Source organism: Trichosurus vulpecula, chromosome 8 (assembly GCF_011100635.1).
Source record: "Trichosurus vulpecula isolate mTriVul1 chromosome 8, mTriVul1.pri, whole genome shotgun sequence".
Taxonomy (NCBI): Eukaryota; Metazoa; Chordata; class Mammalia; order Diprotodontia; family Phalangeridae; genus Trichosurus; species Trichosurus vulpecula.
In genome coordinates this window covers 249775544-249793190 of record NC_050580.1, presented here as the reverse complement: position 1 = coordinate 249793190, position 17647 = coordinate 249775544, and the positions used below count along the sequence as shown (strand labels likewise).

The 17647-nt window shown below is 39.1% G+C and overlaps 1 protein-coding gene across 1 annotated transcript in view; it reads right to left on the bottom strand.

Moving 5' to 3' along the window:
* The window catches only part of TTC8 (tetratricopeptide repeat domain 8), a 53837-nt gene that overhangs the window by 3220 nt on the left and 32970 nt on the right, over nucleotides 1-17647 (bottom strand). Inside the window, exons 7-12 of the mRNA XM_036735513.1 lie at nucleotides 15728-15813; nucleotides 13690-13777; nucleotides 12280-12390; nucleotides 7420-7559; nucleotides 5697-5871; nucleotides 4906-5028 (exon numbers count right to left, since the gene is read on the bottom strand). Coding sequence (XP_036591408.1) covers nucleotides 4906-5028; nucleotides 5697-5871; nucleotides 7420-7559; nucleotides 12280-12390; nucleotides 13690-13777; nucleotides 15728-15813 — 723 coding nt within the window. The remainder of the gene's footprint in view (nucleotides 1-4905; nucleotides 5029-5696; nucleotides 5872-7419; nucleotides 7560-12279; nucleotides 12391-13689; nucleotides 13778-15727; nucleotides 15814-17647) is intronic.

Below are 17647 nucleotides of genomic sequence, written 5' to 3'. Positions count from 1 at the left end.
CTGAAGTGTTCAAACAGCAAAATGCTCATCCCTTCCTGTCCCCTGAAGGGCCAAAGGAACAAATACAATAGAGAGAACTGAGATGTGTGTACAAGCATTCTCCAGACTCCAACATAGCAACTGAAATGCTGTAGCTGAAATGCTCAGGCTGACATTAAACTTGCTGTAGCATACATTTTGTCAAGAAGGAGTGGAGGAAAATAAATGTCTAAATCAAACAATATCATTCCCTGACCCTAAGATCATATTTACATAATGGGAAAAAACCTACTTACATTTGTATGGTGCTTTTAGGCATTCAAAGCACTTTATCAATCAGGTAATGATAAGCATTTGTCAATCACCTATTACATATGTCAACTACTGCACTTGGCACTGGGGATATGCAAAGAATGAAACAATCACTACAGTTATCCCTTCCACATCACAATATATCGCAGCTTGACATAAGAAATTAAATGGGAATTTGGGGGGAGTTTGTGGAACCTGTACATGATATGTGAAGGCCAGCAGATGACACAGAACCTATGACCAAATAGTTAACTCAAATTTTACAATTAGGTACTGTAAACACCCCATAAAAAAGAAAAAAACTCATATTTATTCTCTGGTACAAAGGGAGGGTCAAAAAATTTTAGGTGGACTTCCTAGATCAAGGAGCTGTGTCCCTAACCCATGATGTGGAAGGGATAACTGTACTTTCAAGAAGCTTCTATTCCAATGGAGAGTCAAGAAGAAGGGAGTGTATACATATCTACACACACCCACATACACACTTACAAATGTATCCATACGCACATATATGTACACATGTAGAATAAATATATAAAGAAAATAAGTATGAGTAGTGGGGTTCAATACAAGGCAGTCAAAGAAGACTCTAGCATTTGGAAGGATCAGAAAAGGTCTGGTGTAGAGGTAATACTTGAGCTGTGTCTTGAAGGAGAAACAGAAACTCTATAAAGCTGAGGGAAGAAGAAAATGCATTCCTGGCATGAGGGACACCCAGAGCAAGGGCACAGAGATGAGAGTTGGAGTGCTGTGTGTCAGGGACAGAGAGACCACCATGACTACGGTACAGGAGAGGGAAGGAATATCCAAAGAGGCTGGAAAGACACACTGGGGCCAGGATGTAAAAGGCTTTAAAGCTCCAGAGAGGAGTGTATATTTATATTTTATTCTAGAGGTAATAGGGAGCCACTAGAATTTATTGAGTAGGGGACTGACATAGTAAGATCTGAGATGAAGGAAAATCACTTTGGCAGAAATGTACGTGTCCAAAAGAATGAAGTGGAGAGAAAATTGTGGAGGAGACCAATTAGAGGTTGTTGCAGTAATCTAGGGGAGAGGTGGCAGACGACTGTGTGGATAAACGGGAGGTATTTGATGTGAGAGATGTCGTGGAAGCAGAAGCATCAATCACTATTTGGCAACTGATTGCATGTATAGGGGGAGGAAGAATGAAGAGTCAAGTCTAATACTGAGGTTACACAGCTGGGAGAATGGAAAAATGATGGCAACTTCAACAGAAACAGAGAAGTTTGGGTTGAAGAGAGGTAGAGAATGAATTCTATTTTTGAATATATTTAATTTGACATATTTTGGAGACTTCCATTTTGAAATGTCCAATGGGCAGCTGGTAATGCTAGACTAAAGCTTGGGAAAGGACTGGGACTAGATGTAGAGATTTGAATCATCTTCATAAAGACAACAATTAAACTCAGAGGCCCAGGAAAGAGCCTTAAGGAACACCTACAGTTATGGGGCATGATATAGATGATGTGCCAGCAAGAGACCGAAAAGAAATGATCAGACAGGTAGGAGGAGAGCTGAGACAGCAGTGTCCTGAAAATCTAGAGAAGAGAGTATAAAGGAAGAAAAGGTAGTCAGCTCTGTTAAATACAGCACATAAATTGAGAAGGATAAGGACTTAGAAAAGACCATCAGATGTGGTCACTGGTAACTTTGAAGAAAGCAGTTTCAAGCCAAATGGCAGATCGAGAAGGACTGAGGAGCGAATGAGAGGAGAGGGAGTAGACATGCATTGCCTTTTCTAGAAATCTGGCTGAGAAAGGAAGGGGAAACATAGCATAATAACTAGGGACACGTAGGCATGTGTGAAGGAAGCACTCAGGGAAAGGCTGAAGATTAGAGGCAGAGACTGCAAACTCCTGGTGAAGAAGGCAGAGAGGATGGGGTCAGGAGCATAGTCTGGGCAAGGAGAAGGGGCCCTTCGTAGTCAAGAGACTGGAATAAAGGACAGTGAGAGTGGGGGTAACATCAAGGGCTTCTGCAATGAAGAGAAAGGGGAAGGAAGGAGCTCACGCCCAGTCACTCGATTTTCTCAGCAAAGTCAGGGGTGAGGTCTTCAACAGAGAGGGAGGGGAAGGTTTGGGAGGTCAGATGAGGGAAAGTTTAGAATCCCTTTTGTGGGGAGTGAGATAGGAAGTCAGTTAGTGAGAATTAAAAGTACTGCTTTGTAGCAATAAGGGCCCTGTGGAAGCAGGATAGTATGAATAGTGGTGCACCCAGTCAGCTTGGTTTTATGTCTTCCTCCAGTTCCATTCAGCAGCACAGTAACTATGGAACAGAACGAACCTTTGAGTTCACTGACACAGAGAACTTCTTAAGAAGAAACAGCCAACCACTTATACAGCTTTAGAGAACTGCCTGGGGCACTGAGCCATTAAATACCTTATTAAGGGTCACACAGCCAGGAGTGACAGAGATGGGACAGGAACCCTGCCAGGTCTGTATCCACTATGACATGCTGCTTCTGAGTATCCATGGGGGAAGGAATTAAACATTACATAAAGGCATGCAGAAGACAGCTTTTTAAATGGTCACTATGGGTTGGTCAGATAACAATAGCTCATATTTATTTAGCACGTTACATATCTTATCTCCTTTGTTATAACAGCCCGGACCGGATCCTGTAGCAGTAATTACCATTACCCACTTTATAGGAGAAGAAAAAGTGTCTCAGAGACATTAATTGCCCCAAGACGCACACTTAAGTGGAAAAGGTGGGACTTGAATCCTTATCTTCTGAAGCTAAATTCAGTGTTATTGCTACTACTCTGGGCAGCTTGTCACTGGAACCATTTCACTAAAACACAAGATATGAGACATAAGATATATGAGAAGGGACAAAACAAGCCTTTGTCCTTTTAATATAATAAATACTTGCCTCTTATAGACGCAGCTTCAGCATCTACTATATAAGATCTCATTTTAAAACATCAATTTATTCACAGTTTGCCACTGATTAGAAGCAGAGTGGAATAGTGCGTAAAGAGGGACCAGTATCCACGCCTTGCCTCTGACAAGGACTCGCCCTATGCCCTTGGACAATCACTTCATGTCTCAGGGTCCCAGGCCATTCTCATGGACTACAAACTGCAAAAGAGTTGCTGACTGGCGATGATAGGAGATTTCTCACAAGGAGTTCCCTAAGCCAATGAACTCAAAGGTTCAGTCAAAAAAAGTTCTGTCGCTAAGAATCAATCTTATTAACTTTGGGGGACCATATAATTCTAATGGGGGAAGACCACCTCTAAAAGAAAGTTGAAAGGGGGAGAAGAAAGAAGGTACCAGCTCAGGAACTTGGCAAAGGAAACCTAGGGGGTTAGGAGGGAAGACACAGCTTGCATAAAGTTTGTTGGGTATCATTTTAATTTCTTCCTCTGACTGGTTGGCTTCTCCCAGAACTTCTATTTTAAACAAAGTTCCCAGGCCAACATAATACTTCTGCCAGGGTTGATTATCTCACTCCACTTAAAAGTAATTACCTTTGTTAGGTAAGACCTGACTGAATAAATCAGAACCAAGTGTGAATATGGCATCCATGTGTGAACATGCATTCCTTGGAGCTAGAAGCAGAAAGGAAGGAATCCGGTCATGCAGAACTAAGCCAAGAATCAGCAGTCCCGCAGCAACCAGCTAAAGGAGAAAAAGAAGGTAGGACTGAGCTGTCCTAGCAGAGAAAGGAGAAAGTAGGGAAGGCCATAAGCTCTACAGGCATCTCAGAGCAAAAGACCCAGGCTGATGCCACCAGAGGTCCTATATACTCAAGGAATGAAAGCAGTCTTGAAAAAAGATCTGTTCTTTCTTCAACTTCCCCTCCAGGCTATTTCATCACCCAAACATTTCTAGTAACCTCAATTTTGCCTCAAACACAAAGAGGCAAGGGGTTAACTAGAGCTAGACATAAATGGAAATTTAGGCAGAGAGCCCAATCAGCCTAAATATTAGAAATTTACTTAAATGGGAGCTCAAAGAGATTATGATGGAATTTATAACTGCATTTAAAATGAACTTCCTAAAAGCACATGGGGGAAACCATGTGGACCTTAGGGACCATTATGTTGCCCCTAGGCTTGAAATGAGCTAATTATTATAACGGTTACGCTACAAAATACAGATAAAAGAAAAATAATTTTATAGAAGGTCATATTTAAGTTAATTTTTCATAAAATTTAGTGGACATTATGACAATTATGCTTTACAATAAAAGAAATTCAAGCAACATATGTTCCTTAACAAAATAATAATGAAGCTTTACTTTCACCTTAAGAAAAAAAATAAACCAAATCAACAGACAGTTGAAAAGACGCTGGTACACAAAGTGCAGATGAACACTGGAGTTTGATTTAAATGTTCCCATAGTGAATGCTGGCAAGTGTAGCATTAAGCCTAATAAACATTTTCCTTAGAGGTCAAGTGATTCGTGGATGTTGTCATGGCACTTATCAGACTCTTATGCCATTTCAAGCTATGTATTAACTTCTGTGACTAACTTACATTACTAACAGACAATGCTAGCTGAATATTTTACCTTTTTTACCAAGTACATTAAATCATTTTAAAGGTAATGCAATTTGCCTTCTTCGTAAATCTACCAACCTGTTCAACACGGCCCTTTCGCATCTCCAGCACAGCCAGGTTGTTGTAAGCTTCTGCGTGGTTGTTGTTGTTAACCAGGGCCAACCTGAAACACTGATAGGCCAAATTCAGATCTCCTATTCCCTACAAAATAAAATATCTTGTTTTTCTTCAGCAAAAACAGAGTTTTTCTCCTACTATCATTTTTTCTTCCTTTCTCATAAAAGACTTCAAAAAAAAGTAACAACAATTACATTTCAGTAGTCCCACTTTTAAATTTGTAGTGGCTAAAAAGCCAGAGGACCTGGGTTCAAATCCTGATTCTACTACTTACTATCTTGTCTGCCTTTCGGGCTCAGTATCCTTATGTGTAGAATAAAGGTGTTAGATGATTTCTAAGATCCCTCTAACTCCAAGCCCCATGTTCCTAGATCCATCCTACTCCAAATGGATGTGACCATTCCTTCTTCCAGACTCCCATAGGACCCTGTTTATAACTCATACAATTTGTCATATTTTGCTTTGTGTGCATGTCTGTCTCACTGACTATACTAGATGTAGGTTCCTAAAAAGCCAGGGAGGGACCTAGTCTTTATTAATTTTTGTATCCCCCTCAGTGTCTGGCAGAGTCATTTTTTTTTTTTTTTGCATACAGTAGGTTCTCAATAAGAATTTGCTGAACTGAACTGTCATGACTGTTAGGAACCTCTAATCTTCCTGTCGGAAACACAAATACCCTGGGTTTTATAACAGCTGGGGAATATGTACAGCTCAGCATTTTATGGTAAAATGGTCACATCTGAAATACGTACCACAGCTATATGTCCCAAGTTATACCAGACATCAGCTGCCTCCTCTTCATTTTCAGACAAAGAAAGGGCACGTTCAAATGAGGTCAGAGTCATATCATACTGCTGGGCATAGAAGCAACAGAGGCCCAGATTGTTAAAAAGCTGGCAATTATAAACACCCATCTGTAATAGTCGCCTGTGTGAAGAGACACAAATCTTAGAAGATAATGTCATAATGTCAATTTCTGCTTTTAAGCCAACATTAAATTTTTAAACTTTTAAAAAATTAGAAATAACTATATTATATGATTATTATTCCTTCCAAAGAATGTAAAGGAAGCATGATTATAGTAAATTAAAACACACATACACCCACATATATACACAAAAAAACTTATTCTTTGTAATTACATTCATTATTCATGGGAAATGTGTGTCTAAAAGTCAAATCAGGAAAAAAAATATACACTCCTTTCTCTAGAAGGTTTTTTTTCTTACATTAGCAAAATAAAAATATTAAAAAAGTGAAATAGTCTTCACAATCAAATACAGCAAGTGAATACTAACTTTTTACAATTCAGTTTGGGTATATGATAGGAAATTTCAGGGCCCTTTTATGGATTCTTTTGGGACTATGTTCATGTAACAGGTGTGCCCCACCTGGCACTGAGACAGCTCCCTTCCCTGCCCTTGCGTGGGATAGCTGGAATTTTAAGGCACACAGACACAGGGGATGCCACCAATCAGGCACAGCAAGCCTTAAGAGTGGCTGGGTTAGGAAAATAAACAAGAGATTTCATATAGGGATGGTTGACAGTTGACAGGTTGGCAGTCTGCCAGAGCTGAGCTGAGGGAGTGTGGGGAAGAGAGCAGGCTTAGACTGGAGTGAGGGAGCTGGGCCTGACTGCTAGAGCAACACTGACCCAAGAGGCAGAGGAGTGGCACCAGGTGAGATGCTGCACCAGCCTCGAGACTGGTGATTCTGCTTGAGATTTAGGGGCCCCACTAACTTGCTATGAGTTTACAAGGACTATCAGCTGAATTTCCAAACCCAATGCCCTTACCATGGTGCTTGGTACATAATAGGTGCTCAATAAACGCTTACTGACTTGATCTGATTCTGGACCAGGATACAAAGATCACTGCAAGGGGCTCTCTTAATTGCTTTTCGAGGGGCTTCTATACAAGTCCTTTCTTTGCTCCTTACTGTCTTAGATACATTTTTTCTATATTTAATGACTCTGATAGCCTGAATGCTTGTAAGGGAGCAGAGGGCCTTTTGAAAAACTCAAACCAGATATGTATGTTGTTAGGAGAGATGCTGGCTGGGGACACAAGCTATCAAGGGTATTATTAGAAAAAGGACCCCAAGACTGAACCCAGTCTCCTAAGTTAGAAGTTGTGATCTATCTGACATAAGGGTCGGATTCAAAATGTGCCTCTAAATTTTGACTTGTGTTGTCTTTTTTTCTGTTATTTGTTTTCCACTGAATGTCTATGACTGGCTAGTTCAGGTCATTAGATCACGGTGATTATGAAGACCAGATCGTAGGTTTGGTCTCTGTCATTCAGTTAACTTTTCTGTGTTCTAGCACCAAAAACTAATACCATCTGGCAACTGCATGCCATGGATCTCAAGAGGAACTGGGCAAGAGGGAAGAAAAAGGGAAGGAAAAAAAATTGACTTTCACTGATACATGTCCTACTAGGAAAATATTTTGGTCAAATCTAATACAAAACAAACCTGTAAAATCGTAGAGCTATTTCGGGTTGATCAGAATAAAAATGGTTGCTTCCAATGCATGCAATAGCTTCCACATGTGTATTATCCTGCTTTAAAACATCTTTGTAGTATTCAGCAGCTGATGAGATATTATTCATTGCCTATTCTCCATCAAAACAAAAACCAACAATGTAATACTATTATTTTTGCCTGGTTTCTCTCTCTCTCACATACACACACACACACACACACACACACACACACACACACACACACACACGCACACACATGCTCACACATGCACATGGATGCCTCTGTGATTTCATCAGAGTAGCAAGCTCCTGAAGAGGAAACTCTACTAATTTTGAACTGCCAACTGTTTTGCAATTTAAAATTTTTGAGAGCTTCCTGGAGCAACTTGCCAATGGTCAAAGCTGGTATGTGGCAGAAGTGGAAACTGATATAGATAAATTACTGTTTCCGAAAAACTTTTCACTGATGTAACATCTTATCTCCAAACACCGTTGCCCATCCCCGTCTCCTCTGGGTATTTTTCTGACTGCTCTCGATGCTCTCTCCCATCCGTCTGGCCACCCCTTCTCACTGTCCTTTGCTGGATCCCCTTCATCTTTACCTTACCCTCCATAAGTAGGAGTACACTCTCTTTCTACAGTCTCTCTCATTCATCTCATCAGCAACCATGAGCTCAGCTCTCATCAATGTACAGATGACTCCCAGAAAGCAGGGGGCCAAGCATAACTCCGTAAGTAGTCCAGGTAAAATGTTACAAGTAATTTGAAGACACAGTAAATTCTTAGAACACCCTTATGAAGCAAGTTACTTTTCACATTTCTATTTAAAGCCAACATACCCTTTAAGGATCACTTATAAAGGTTCACTTTAAAACCCAGAAGGAGAAACTCCAATTTTTTTTTAACTATTCTCTCCTCCTACAGCGCCCTTTCCATGATATTGGGAATTTCTCCCAAGGCTCGGTAGGAATCTTTTGACTCCACACTTATAGCTTTCTGAATTTAGCTCTGATCTCCTCCATCTATCTGTATATTTATATTTAGTAGGGCAGAGCTGCAATGTCACACTTTTTGCTGATAGCAGACACCATCTAACATGTGGTATACTTCAGCCTGAAAACTGCCTAAAAAAAAAGCTTTCAACTTCAGAAAATTAATTTTACTACTTCTACAAGTCTGAGTGTCTAAAATATTCATTTTTATAAGATTACGGCTACCCGTGCATTTTCATAGCAATTACATAAAATTAATTTCAACAACTTATTTTAATATACTTAAATATAATTAAAATAGCTAGTTATGTGAAACCTTTTGTGTGCAGATTTAATTTTCCCCTCAAGTTCATAAACATTTGACTTAAGAAAACCAAAATGAAACCACCTAAATGATTTTACAAAGATTATTTTTGAGCCATTTAATAAATTATTATTTCATTTAAATTAATTGAAAATACTATGTAAATGGAAAGCAAGCTACAAAAGAAGCTGAATAACAATTCTGACTTATACCCCTTTTGATTAAAAAAAAAACCCAGAATGCCAGTTTTAGAAATGAAAGAATACTTGTTTTAAGGAAAACAGGAACCACAATAGAAGGCAATTAACTAAATAAATCATTCCCAACACTAACTGGCATATGAAAGGAACAACAAATGATATGGAATACTGAGATTTCACTTTAAAATGGGCAAACAATAAACAATGGAAAGATAAATTTTAAAAAAAGGAATACATGACTATGGTGAACAAATGCTAATGCCTCCAGAGAAATAACCGCTTTTGGGAGGTAGAATAAAGTCCCCAAAGGCAAAATAAGTGGTAACATCCAAGTAACAAACTTTACCAATTAACTCTAAGTCTGTTATTCCATAATGAGGAAAGAACTACATTAGAAACCTCATTTGGTGGTACAGGGCTAAAAGTTAGGAGAGATATCACAGCCACTCACTTTATCCATTGTTCCTGAGTGCACCAGGTACATTCCAATTGCATCCCTATGCTCTGCTACCTCCTCCTTCATGGGATGTGCTTGACTTTTTTCTTCACTTCCTGGAATCCTATCTATCCAGTCATTCATTTATTCAGTCACTCAATAAATATTTCTTAAGCACTTACTATGTGCCCTGGCACAGAATTACAGATTTAGATTTGGAAAGGAGAGGAGGTCATCTATTCTAACTCCATCACACAGATGGGGAACTCAAGTCTGGAGAATTTAAGGGACTTGCCCCAGTTTGTACAGCTACTAAGTGGCAGTCAGAGGAACTGTTCTGCATACCCTGGATGCACTGAACATGCAGCCTGCAGATTAAAGGCCTCCTTTTATAGTGTAATTACTGTGACATATTCATCTCTGTCAATTTTTTTTAAAAAAATAGGTGTTACTTAATTAGTACTCTTTCGGGTCCTGAGGCAAAGACTCCAGTTCAAGATCATGGAAAAGGTAGCAGTCATAGATCAGATTCACAGTAGATACTCAATAAATTTTGATTCCTTTGTTTTCTGTTTGATTATGAAAATTTTATGTCCAACTATTTTTTAAAGAACTGTACCCAACCCTTTCAAAGGATTTAAAACAAGATTGCTAATCTACATCTTATTTTAGCTACATTCATTTCTTCAACAACAGATTCAAAAATAAAAATAGTCAACCATAGAATCATTTTGGTGTAAAAAAGCTAGCATTTAACAATAACCATAATAATAATAATATCTAGCATTTATATGGAGCTTAATTGAGGCTATTCACTGGAAGGTCAAATACTGAACTTGAAGCTTAAATACTTCGGCCACATAATGAGAAGAGAGGACTCATTTCTAAAGACCCTGATATCGGGAAAGAGTGAAGACGAAAGGAAAAGGGGCAGCAGAGGATGAGACAGATAACTAGAGTCATGGAAACAACGAACATGAACTTGGGCAGACCTCGAGAGAGAGTGGAGGATAGAAGCCACGGGCTGCTACGGGTCATGGCGTCACGAAGAGTCAGACACGACCCAACACGTGGAACTTTAAGGTTTGCATAAGACTTCGCAAAGGCTATCTCATTTTATCTTCAATACGACCCTGGGAGGTAGGGGCTATTACTCAATATGACGTGCGAGAAAATAAAGATAGAGGTTAAGTGACTGGCCCAGGATCACACAGCTATTAAGTGTCTGAGATGGGCTATGAATTCTGGTCTTCCCAACCCCAGGTCTGGCACTCTCTCCATTGCATCACTCAGCTACATGAGAAAACCTGTTTTGGGGTTTTTTTTTAAGAAAACCTGTTTTTGCTAGTAAAAAAACACTACTAGTTGGAGCAAACTGAAAATGCTGTTTCTTTGCCTCAAAGAACAATTGGACTTTCCTTTTCCAGTCCTTCTTAAAATGGAACAGCTGTTTCCACACCTAGAATAAACTCAGTTAGCATCAACTGAGTACCTACTAGGTGAAAGGTGCTGCATTAGGTGCTGAGAGAAATAATTAAGACACAGTCCCTACCCTTCAGGGGCTTACCACAGAATAAGTGAGACAAGATATGGATACAAATAACTAAAACAGGGTAAAGATCAGAGAGAGATAAACAATGAGTTTTGTGAACTCAGATGAAGAACCAAGGAGAATTCCAAGGCACTAGTACTAAGCCTTGAATGGTGAGCAGACTTTCAAAAACAGGGAGAAGAGTGATCAATTCTGTTTGGTCATAATATGAAGTATATAAAAGGGAACAATATGAGATGATGGTGGAAAGGAATGCTGGAGTCAAATTTTAGAAGGTCTTGAAGGACAGGTTAAAGAGTTGGCCTTTATTTAGGAGGTTGCAGAAAACCACTGAGAAATTTGGAGCCAAAAAAAAATGTGAAGTAGCAGATGGGAGACTATATGTTAGGAAGATTAATTTGGCTGTTCTATTAGACGGTATGAATTCAAGAACAGATGTGAGGAATCTGATGAGGAAGCTTTGCAGTAGTTTGTGTGAGAAGCAACAAGTTAGGCTGGTGGCAGTGAAAATGCAAAGGAAGCAAAGAGATGTGAGCATGAAACTAAGAGGACCTGGGTACTGGATATGGAGGGTGAGAAGGAGGGTCAGAGTCAAAGATAGCTCCAGCATTGTAACTGGAAGACAGCTGGTGACAAAAGCAGAAATACCACAGTTTGGTAAAAACTTTTTGGTAAAAACGGTCAAAACTTGTGCTCTGTAGTGATAGCTTCTGAGAACCCAGGGCCACATCTTTACACTACAGAGATGCAAGCTTTTCTTCACATGGTGTTTCCATCTCCAGTCACAGGGGTTGTTCCCCATGCCTATATTTCACTCCTTTCTCCCCTATGCTTCACAAAATCCTTTATTTCCTTCAAAATGGAGCTCAAGCATGACTTTCTACCTGAAGCCATTACTGGTTCCTCCCACTGCTAGTATCCTCCCTCCTACACTACCTTACCTGTATTTGATACATATTTATGTATGTACATATATATATGTCTCATACGAGAGAATTCAAACTCCTTGAGAGTAGGGCCTATTTCATTTCATTTCTGCCTCTGGATCCCTACCACAGTATATGGCATGTAGTAGGCACAATAATAAATGCCTCCTGATTGACTGAGGAGAGCTTTAGCAGAGGGGTAAAAATTAACTTGATTAAATAAACACACAAAAGCATTCCCCCCACCTCAGGAGGGAGCAGATCTAAATTGCAGGCCTCTTGAAACTGTAAAAGTGTGTTGTTCTCCTCCTCCCCTCTCCCATCGAACCTTACCCTCATCTTCATAGCCTCCCCCAAAGCAAGGAGACTTTAGGAGCTATGAGGGCAATATTTATGTAGGCACCTTTTATTATAAAAGAACTTGTTCAAGAATCTGTACCTCATATATCCTAGCAATTCCACAAAGAAGGGCCACTTCTCCTGGAAATTTATCTAAGCCTTGTTTGAAAAGATTTAAAGCTGTGACAGGCTGATCCAAGGAGATATAAACCTAAAAAAATCAAGATACATTTTATTACATCACAAAACATATCTATTCTTCTACATGTTTTTGCTAGTGAAAAGTAGAATTCTAGAATATGAGTGAAAAATTCTCAGAAATGCAGTGATACCTTTAGTTATCATATCTGCAGTTTAACCCCTATATTTCCACATAATAAATTCTAAGTACAAAATCTCTTCAATTCTTCTGTGCTTTAAATTAACAACACACAAAATAGATAAATTAACCTACTACATACATACTTGTAAAAGAACTTCTAAAATGGAAAATATAGTTTGCAGCATACAAATTTAGAATTACAGTTTTTCACTTTGTAATTTCTATGCTTAAAACATTTTTCAAACAAGTGATTTCATTGCTATGGGTACTCCTTCTGCTGCTATACATCACAGTCTTTCCACATCTTACAAGGAGGGCTCCAGAAGGTCATAAATTTAGAGTTGAAAGCTTTTTTAAAGATCATCCTATTTTACATAAGGAAACTGAGGCCCAGAGAAAGGTAAAAGAATTTGCCCAAAGTCACAGTATCAGACCTGGATTGTGAACCTAGGTCCCCACGCTGACAGAAAAGTGATTTACCCAGGCTCACGCATCAGTATGTGTCAGAAGAGACTTAAACCCTGATTTTCCTGGCTCCAATACCTCACTATCCATTACGCCATGGCTAGCTTTTCTGGTCCATACTACACAATGGAAATTTTATTTCATTTATTTCTTAAATGGTGCCATTTTAAAGGACTAACCGTCCATTCTTTTACATCATTTCCTTTTCAACTACAATACATTAAAAAAAAAAAAGCTCTTCAAAGTTAAGCAAGAAGAGAGGACCTTCTTTATTTTATCCAATATTTTTAAGCCTCAGGAATGCCCAGCATTAACTTTGCTTCGATCCTGAAAACCCCAGAAGCCCCACCTCCTGTGGTTATAGGAAGCAGTTACAGGAAATGACCTCGCTAGACTTAACCTCAAAGAAGGGAGCCTCGTGGGGAGGGGGGGTGGGGCAGAGCAGAGGTGGTTGACATTCTCTCATCCCCTCCCCCCCCCCCCCCCCCGCCCCATCACACCTTCAAATCTGTGTGTACAATGGTTAATTATATTCATTTTTGGAATTGAGTCTCTTTAAATACATATTCATCATGTTTTTCTTCTTAAGAGGAAAAAAAGGGTCAGCTCTGAACTTGTGATGCCTTCCTTAAAAAGCTGGCAGATCTCTCCCTTGAAGAAGCCAGAATTCAGTTATTCTCAGATGACAGATTTCATTTGAATGAATTAGGGCTAGTTACTCACCTTAGCCAAGTAGAGGAACGTATCCACCATCTCCTGCTGCTTCAGGGCTGACTTAAACTGTTTTTCTGCTTCACGGTACATTCCTAGCCTAACAGCAAACACAAGAAGGTCACAAATCCTATTCAAACATAAAAAGTACTGCATTTAATTCTACCAAGACAATAGGGAGAAAGAGTAAGCAAGTTCTATACATGTTACTTTCATAAAATGATAGTAATTTACTAGAGAAAGCCTCCCAGGCTAGAGATACTCTTAGGGTAATGTCTACACAAAACCAGGATGGTAGATGGTAGATGTTCACTGGCCACAGGAACCAAAAAATGGCTTAGTAAAGTCACCCAGAAACAGTTTTCTCTCAGCCAGGTCAGGGTAGTCCATGTAACCAACTGGCTACACAGGGATTCACCCAAATCAGTGCTTTTTCTTTTAATCTTCATCACTAAACAAAGTCATTTATTTCTTTGAAAATCTCCTTTGCTGAAATGAAAAGAGTTTTTTAAGGGAGCCAACCTTGAAACTCTTTGGGTGAAAAAAACACTTTCTACTTTTTGGATACCAAAAATTGTGCTTCTTTGATGGTCAGCATTTCTTGTTTTCTGAGGAGCAAGCTCAGGATGTGTTTTCTGCCTCAGTGTGCATAAACAGGTTGTTGTTGCTGTTGGTCCTTCATTCTTGAAGAAGACCATGACATCAGGAAGACGATGTCACGACTTTAAGTGAGGGAGGGCTGTGCAAAGTCACCAGCCTCACTTTCTCCTCCACAGCCATCTAGGTCCAGTGGTCAGAAACACATCAGGACGACTGGAGATGACCCTGGATGCAGGGGGAGACTTTCCTAACTGACATCAGGAACCAAGCTGCTGATTTTCAGGTCAGTCTTAAACCCTACACAGCTTTTGTTAAACCTGGCCCTCATGGCACGAGCTCGTCCTTTTGGCTGTTCCCAAGGTCACAGACGTAAAGTAGAAAAACCAAGATTTAATAAACGCAGGCCCTCTGTTTTCATATCCAGCATTTTTTCTACAATGCTATGCTTCTCACCTACTCATAGCTTTTTCCCATTCCCTAGGGATTTATAAAGGGTTATTAAGGCAGATCTAAGTTTCTACAAATTCTCTCTCTCAAATTTCAGGCCTTGACACCCTTGTTTTATGATTCTTTGAATTCCCCTCTGCCTTCTCCTCAGTGAATTATATTGACATCAAAGATTTAGAAGTTAAGGAGAAATAAATGTAGTTTAATGAATTCATCACGTTCCCAAGTGAATAACAGGAAATATTAACTTTGTCTCATTAATTCAAATAATCTCTAATCACATCATACCTTTTATATAAACTGTAATGCTTCTCTATAACACTCCAATATTGAAGCACATTTTAAAAAATATTATTTAGTATTTTTGTAAATTAATCACAAATAATTCTTGCTAAACTTATTTAAATATTCAATCGATCCGTAAACTGGTAAGTGCTTACAATGTACCAGGTAGGCAGCTAGGTATGGCTAGGCTACAGTGCCCAGCCTGGAGTCAGGCAGACTCATCATCCTGAGTTTAAATTTGGCCTCAGACACTTACCAGAGGTGTGACCCTGGGCAAGTCACTTAACCCTATTTGCCTCAGTTTCCTCATCTGTTTCCTCATTGGTTTCCTCACCCATCCTCTGAACTGGAGAAGGAAATGGCAAGCCACGCCAATATCTCTGCCAAGAAACCCCCAAATGGGGTCACGAAGAATCAGATATGACTGAAATGTGCCAGCCAATGTGCTAAGCACTGGGGCACTGTGCTCCTATACATATTAAGTGAAATTTATGCCAGAAATCTTTAAGCACCAAAGAAAAGTGATTAATGGCATAAAAATCACTAAATCCTTCTGCCTCCATGTGGGTGTTAAATAAATATTTTCTTAAACCATCCAAAAGTACATTTCCCATCTCCTTGTGTCCACATCTATAGTACCAAAAGAGGTTTATCAGATTTGGGACTCTGGGAAATTCTGTCCTATTTAGGCTTAAAAAATAATTATAAAGAGTTTTACCTGTAATAACATTTTCCAATCTGTACTTTCCACCACCAGTCCTTGTACTGAGAGTGTTCTGTGGAAAGGGCGGCCAAATCCAAAGCCTTTAAAAACAATTCTTTTAGTTTGCTTTGTTTTTTGTCTTTAGAAACAAAAATTAATAAAATATTACAACTGATATCAACCAAAACATTCATATGAAAATCAAACATAAAATTAAGTTTCTCATTACTTCCAGATGGCCTTACCAGTTTTCTTTACAGAATTACTTCCAGACCATAGGGCTGACAGCAGATGAGAAACAAACAGTTGATCACAATCAAAGCAGATATGCTTAATATCTGGATATTATTTCAATAAGCAAGGCAAAAAATAATACTTAACAATTATAAAAAATACTATTGGGTAAACTGGAAGTCCGAGATGAGGTACAAGTATTGATTTACACACTGAATCCTACATTTATGGCATTAAGATTCCCAGTGTGGTTTAAGTTGTGGGAAAATATGGCAATAGGTTTATATACTGGAAATATAACTAAGAATGTGGATGTAATAAAAATGTGCAGTGAGGCTAACATATAGATTCCTATCTTATGTTTGGTCCTGATAAAGGTTTATATGAATTTTCCTGAACCAAAGGTGACGTTTTTTAGCTGTTAAAAAGTATCAGCTCCTCTAGGTTTTGTGCATGTTCTATAGACACCTCAAACTCAATATTTCCAGAACAGTTCATTATTCCCCACCCTTTTATGAGTTTCCCTATTTCTGTAGGGGCACCACCTCATGAGGGCTCCATCTGCCCAAAACTGCCTCAAGCAGCCTAAAGAGCTTCCTCAAGCCATGTCTACCCTCTTCAAGAAACTCCAGGAATCCCAGGCAATAGCCTGAAGCACTGATTATAAACTCTACTGTTTGGCATTTAAAGCCCTTCACAAATTCACAAATAGCAAACAGGCTAGCCACCCCCCAAAAATACCTTCCTGACATCAGTATCTCAGTTAATGTGTGAGGGAGGATCCAAACCTATGATTTTATCGCTGTGAGGAACTCCCCAAAGTGGAAACTCTCTCCACTGATTGTAGATTAGCCATCTGTGTTTTCAGAGTGTCCCCAGGGGCACTGAGACAGTGATTTACCCAGGGTCACAAAGTATGTGTCTCAGGCAAAATTTGAACCTAGTTCTTCCTGATTCCAAGGCCAGTTCTCTATCTACTCTGCTATGCTATCTCTTCTTATTTTATTTAATAATGATCATTTTTTTTAAATCCACATGGCTATTTGAAAACATTAGTGCTAACAAAGCCGAATATTTTACAATTAAGGTATATGGGGTTTTTTTGGATCCAACACAATTTTTTAAAATTTTTATTAGATGTAACCTTTAACTCTCCTATCTTGTGGTAAACCATTTGAAATGTTAGATGTACAAACCTTGCCATAATACTAATAACTGATAGACCATTTCTATTCCTTAGCTTCAGATTTAGGATAGTTGTTACACAGTTGTAAAAACATTTCTCACACTGGAGATAACTGACTTCCTAAATTTGCCTTCTTTTAACATGCCAGAGTTGCTCCCTGAGTCTCCTGGCCATAATATGCCATGGTGGAGATCTTGGCTGCAAAATTGATTACTTGCCTTTCTGTTCTCAATCTTCTCCTGGCCCAAGGAGAGACCCCTGAATGTGCTGACAAACTATGACCATCTATAAAGAAGTGGTGCTGCCATGCTGAGTCTTTCCTGGGCTTGAGAAACACCCTTATTTCAACTTGAAAGATAGAAATACAGAGAAATAGCCTAACTTTTAGGCTCTTGGGGTTTTTTTTCCTATGTCCCCAAATAAAAATAAAAATGGCAGCAAAAGCAGGAGGAGAAATTTCAATCAATAAGATCACTAAGATCTTATTTATTTTCAATCAACCCTACTGACTGAAA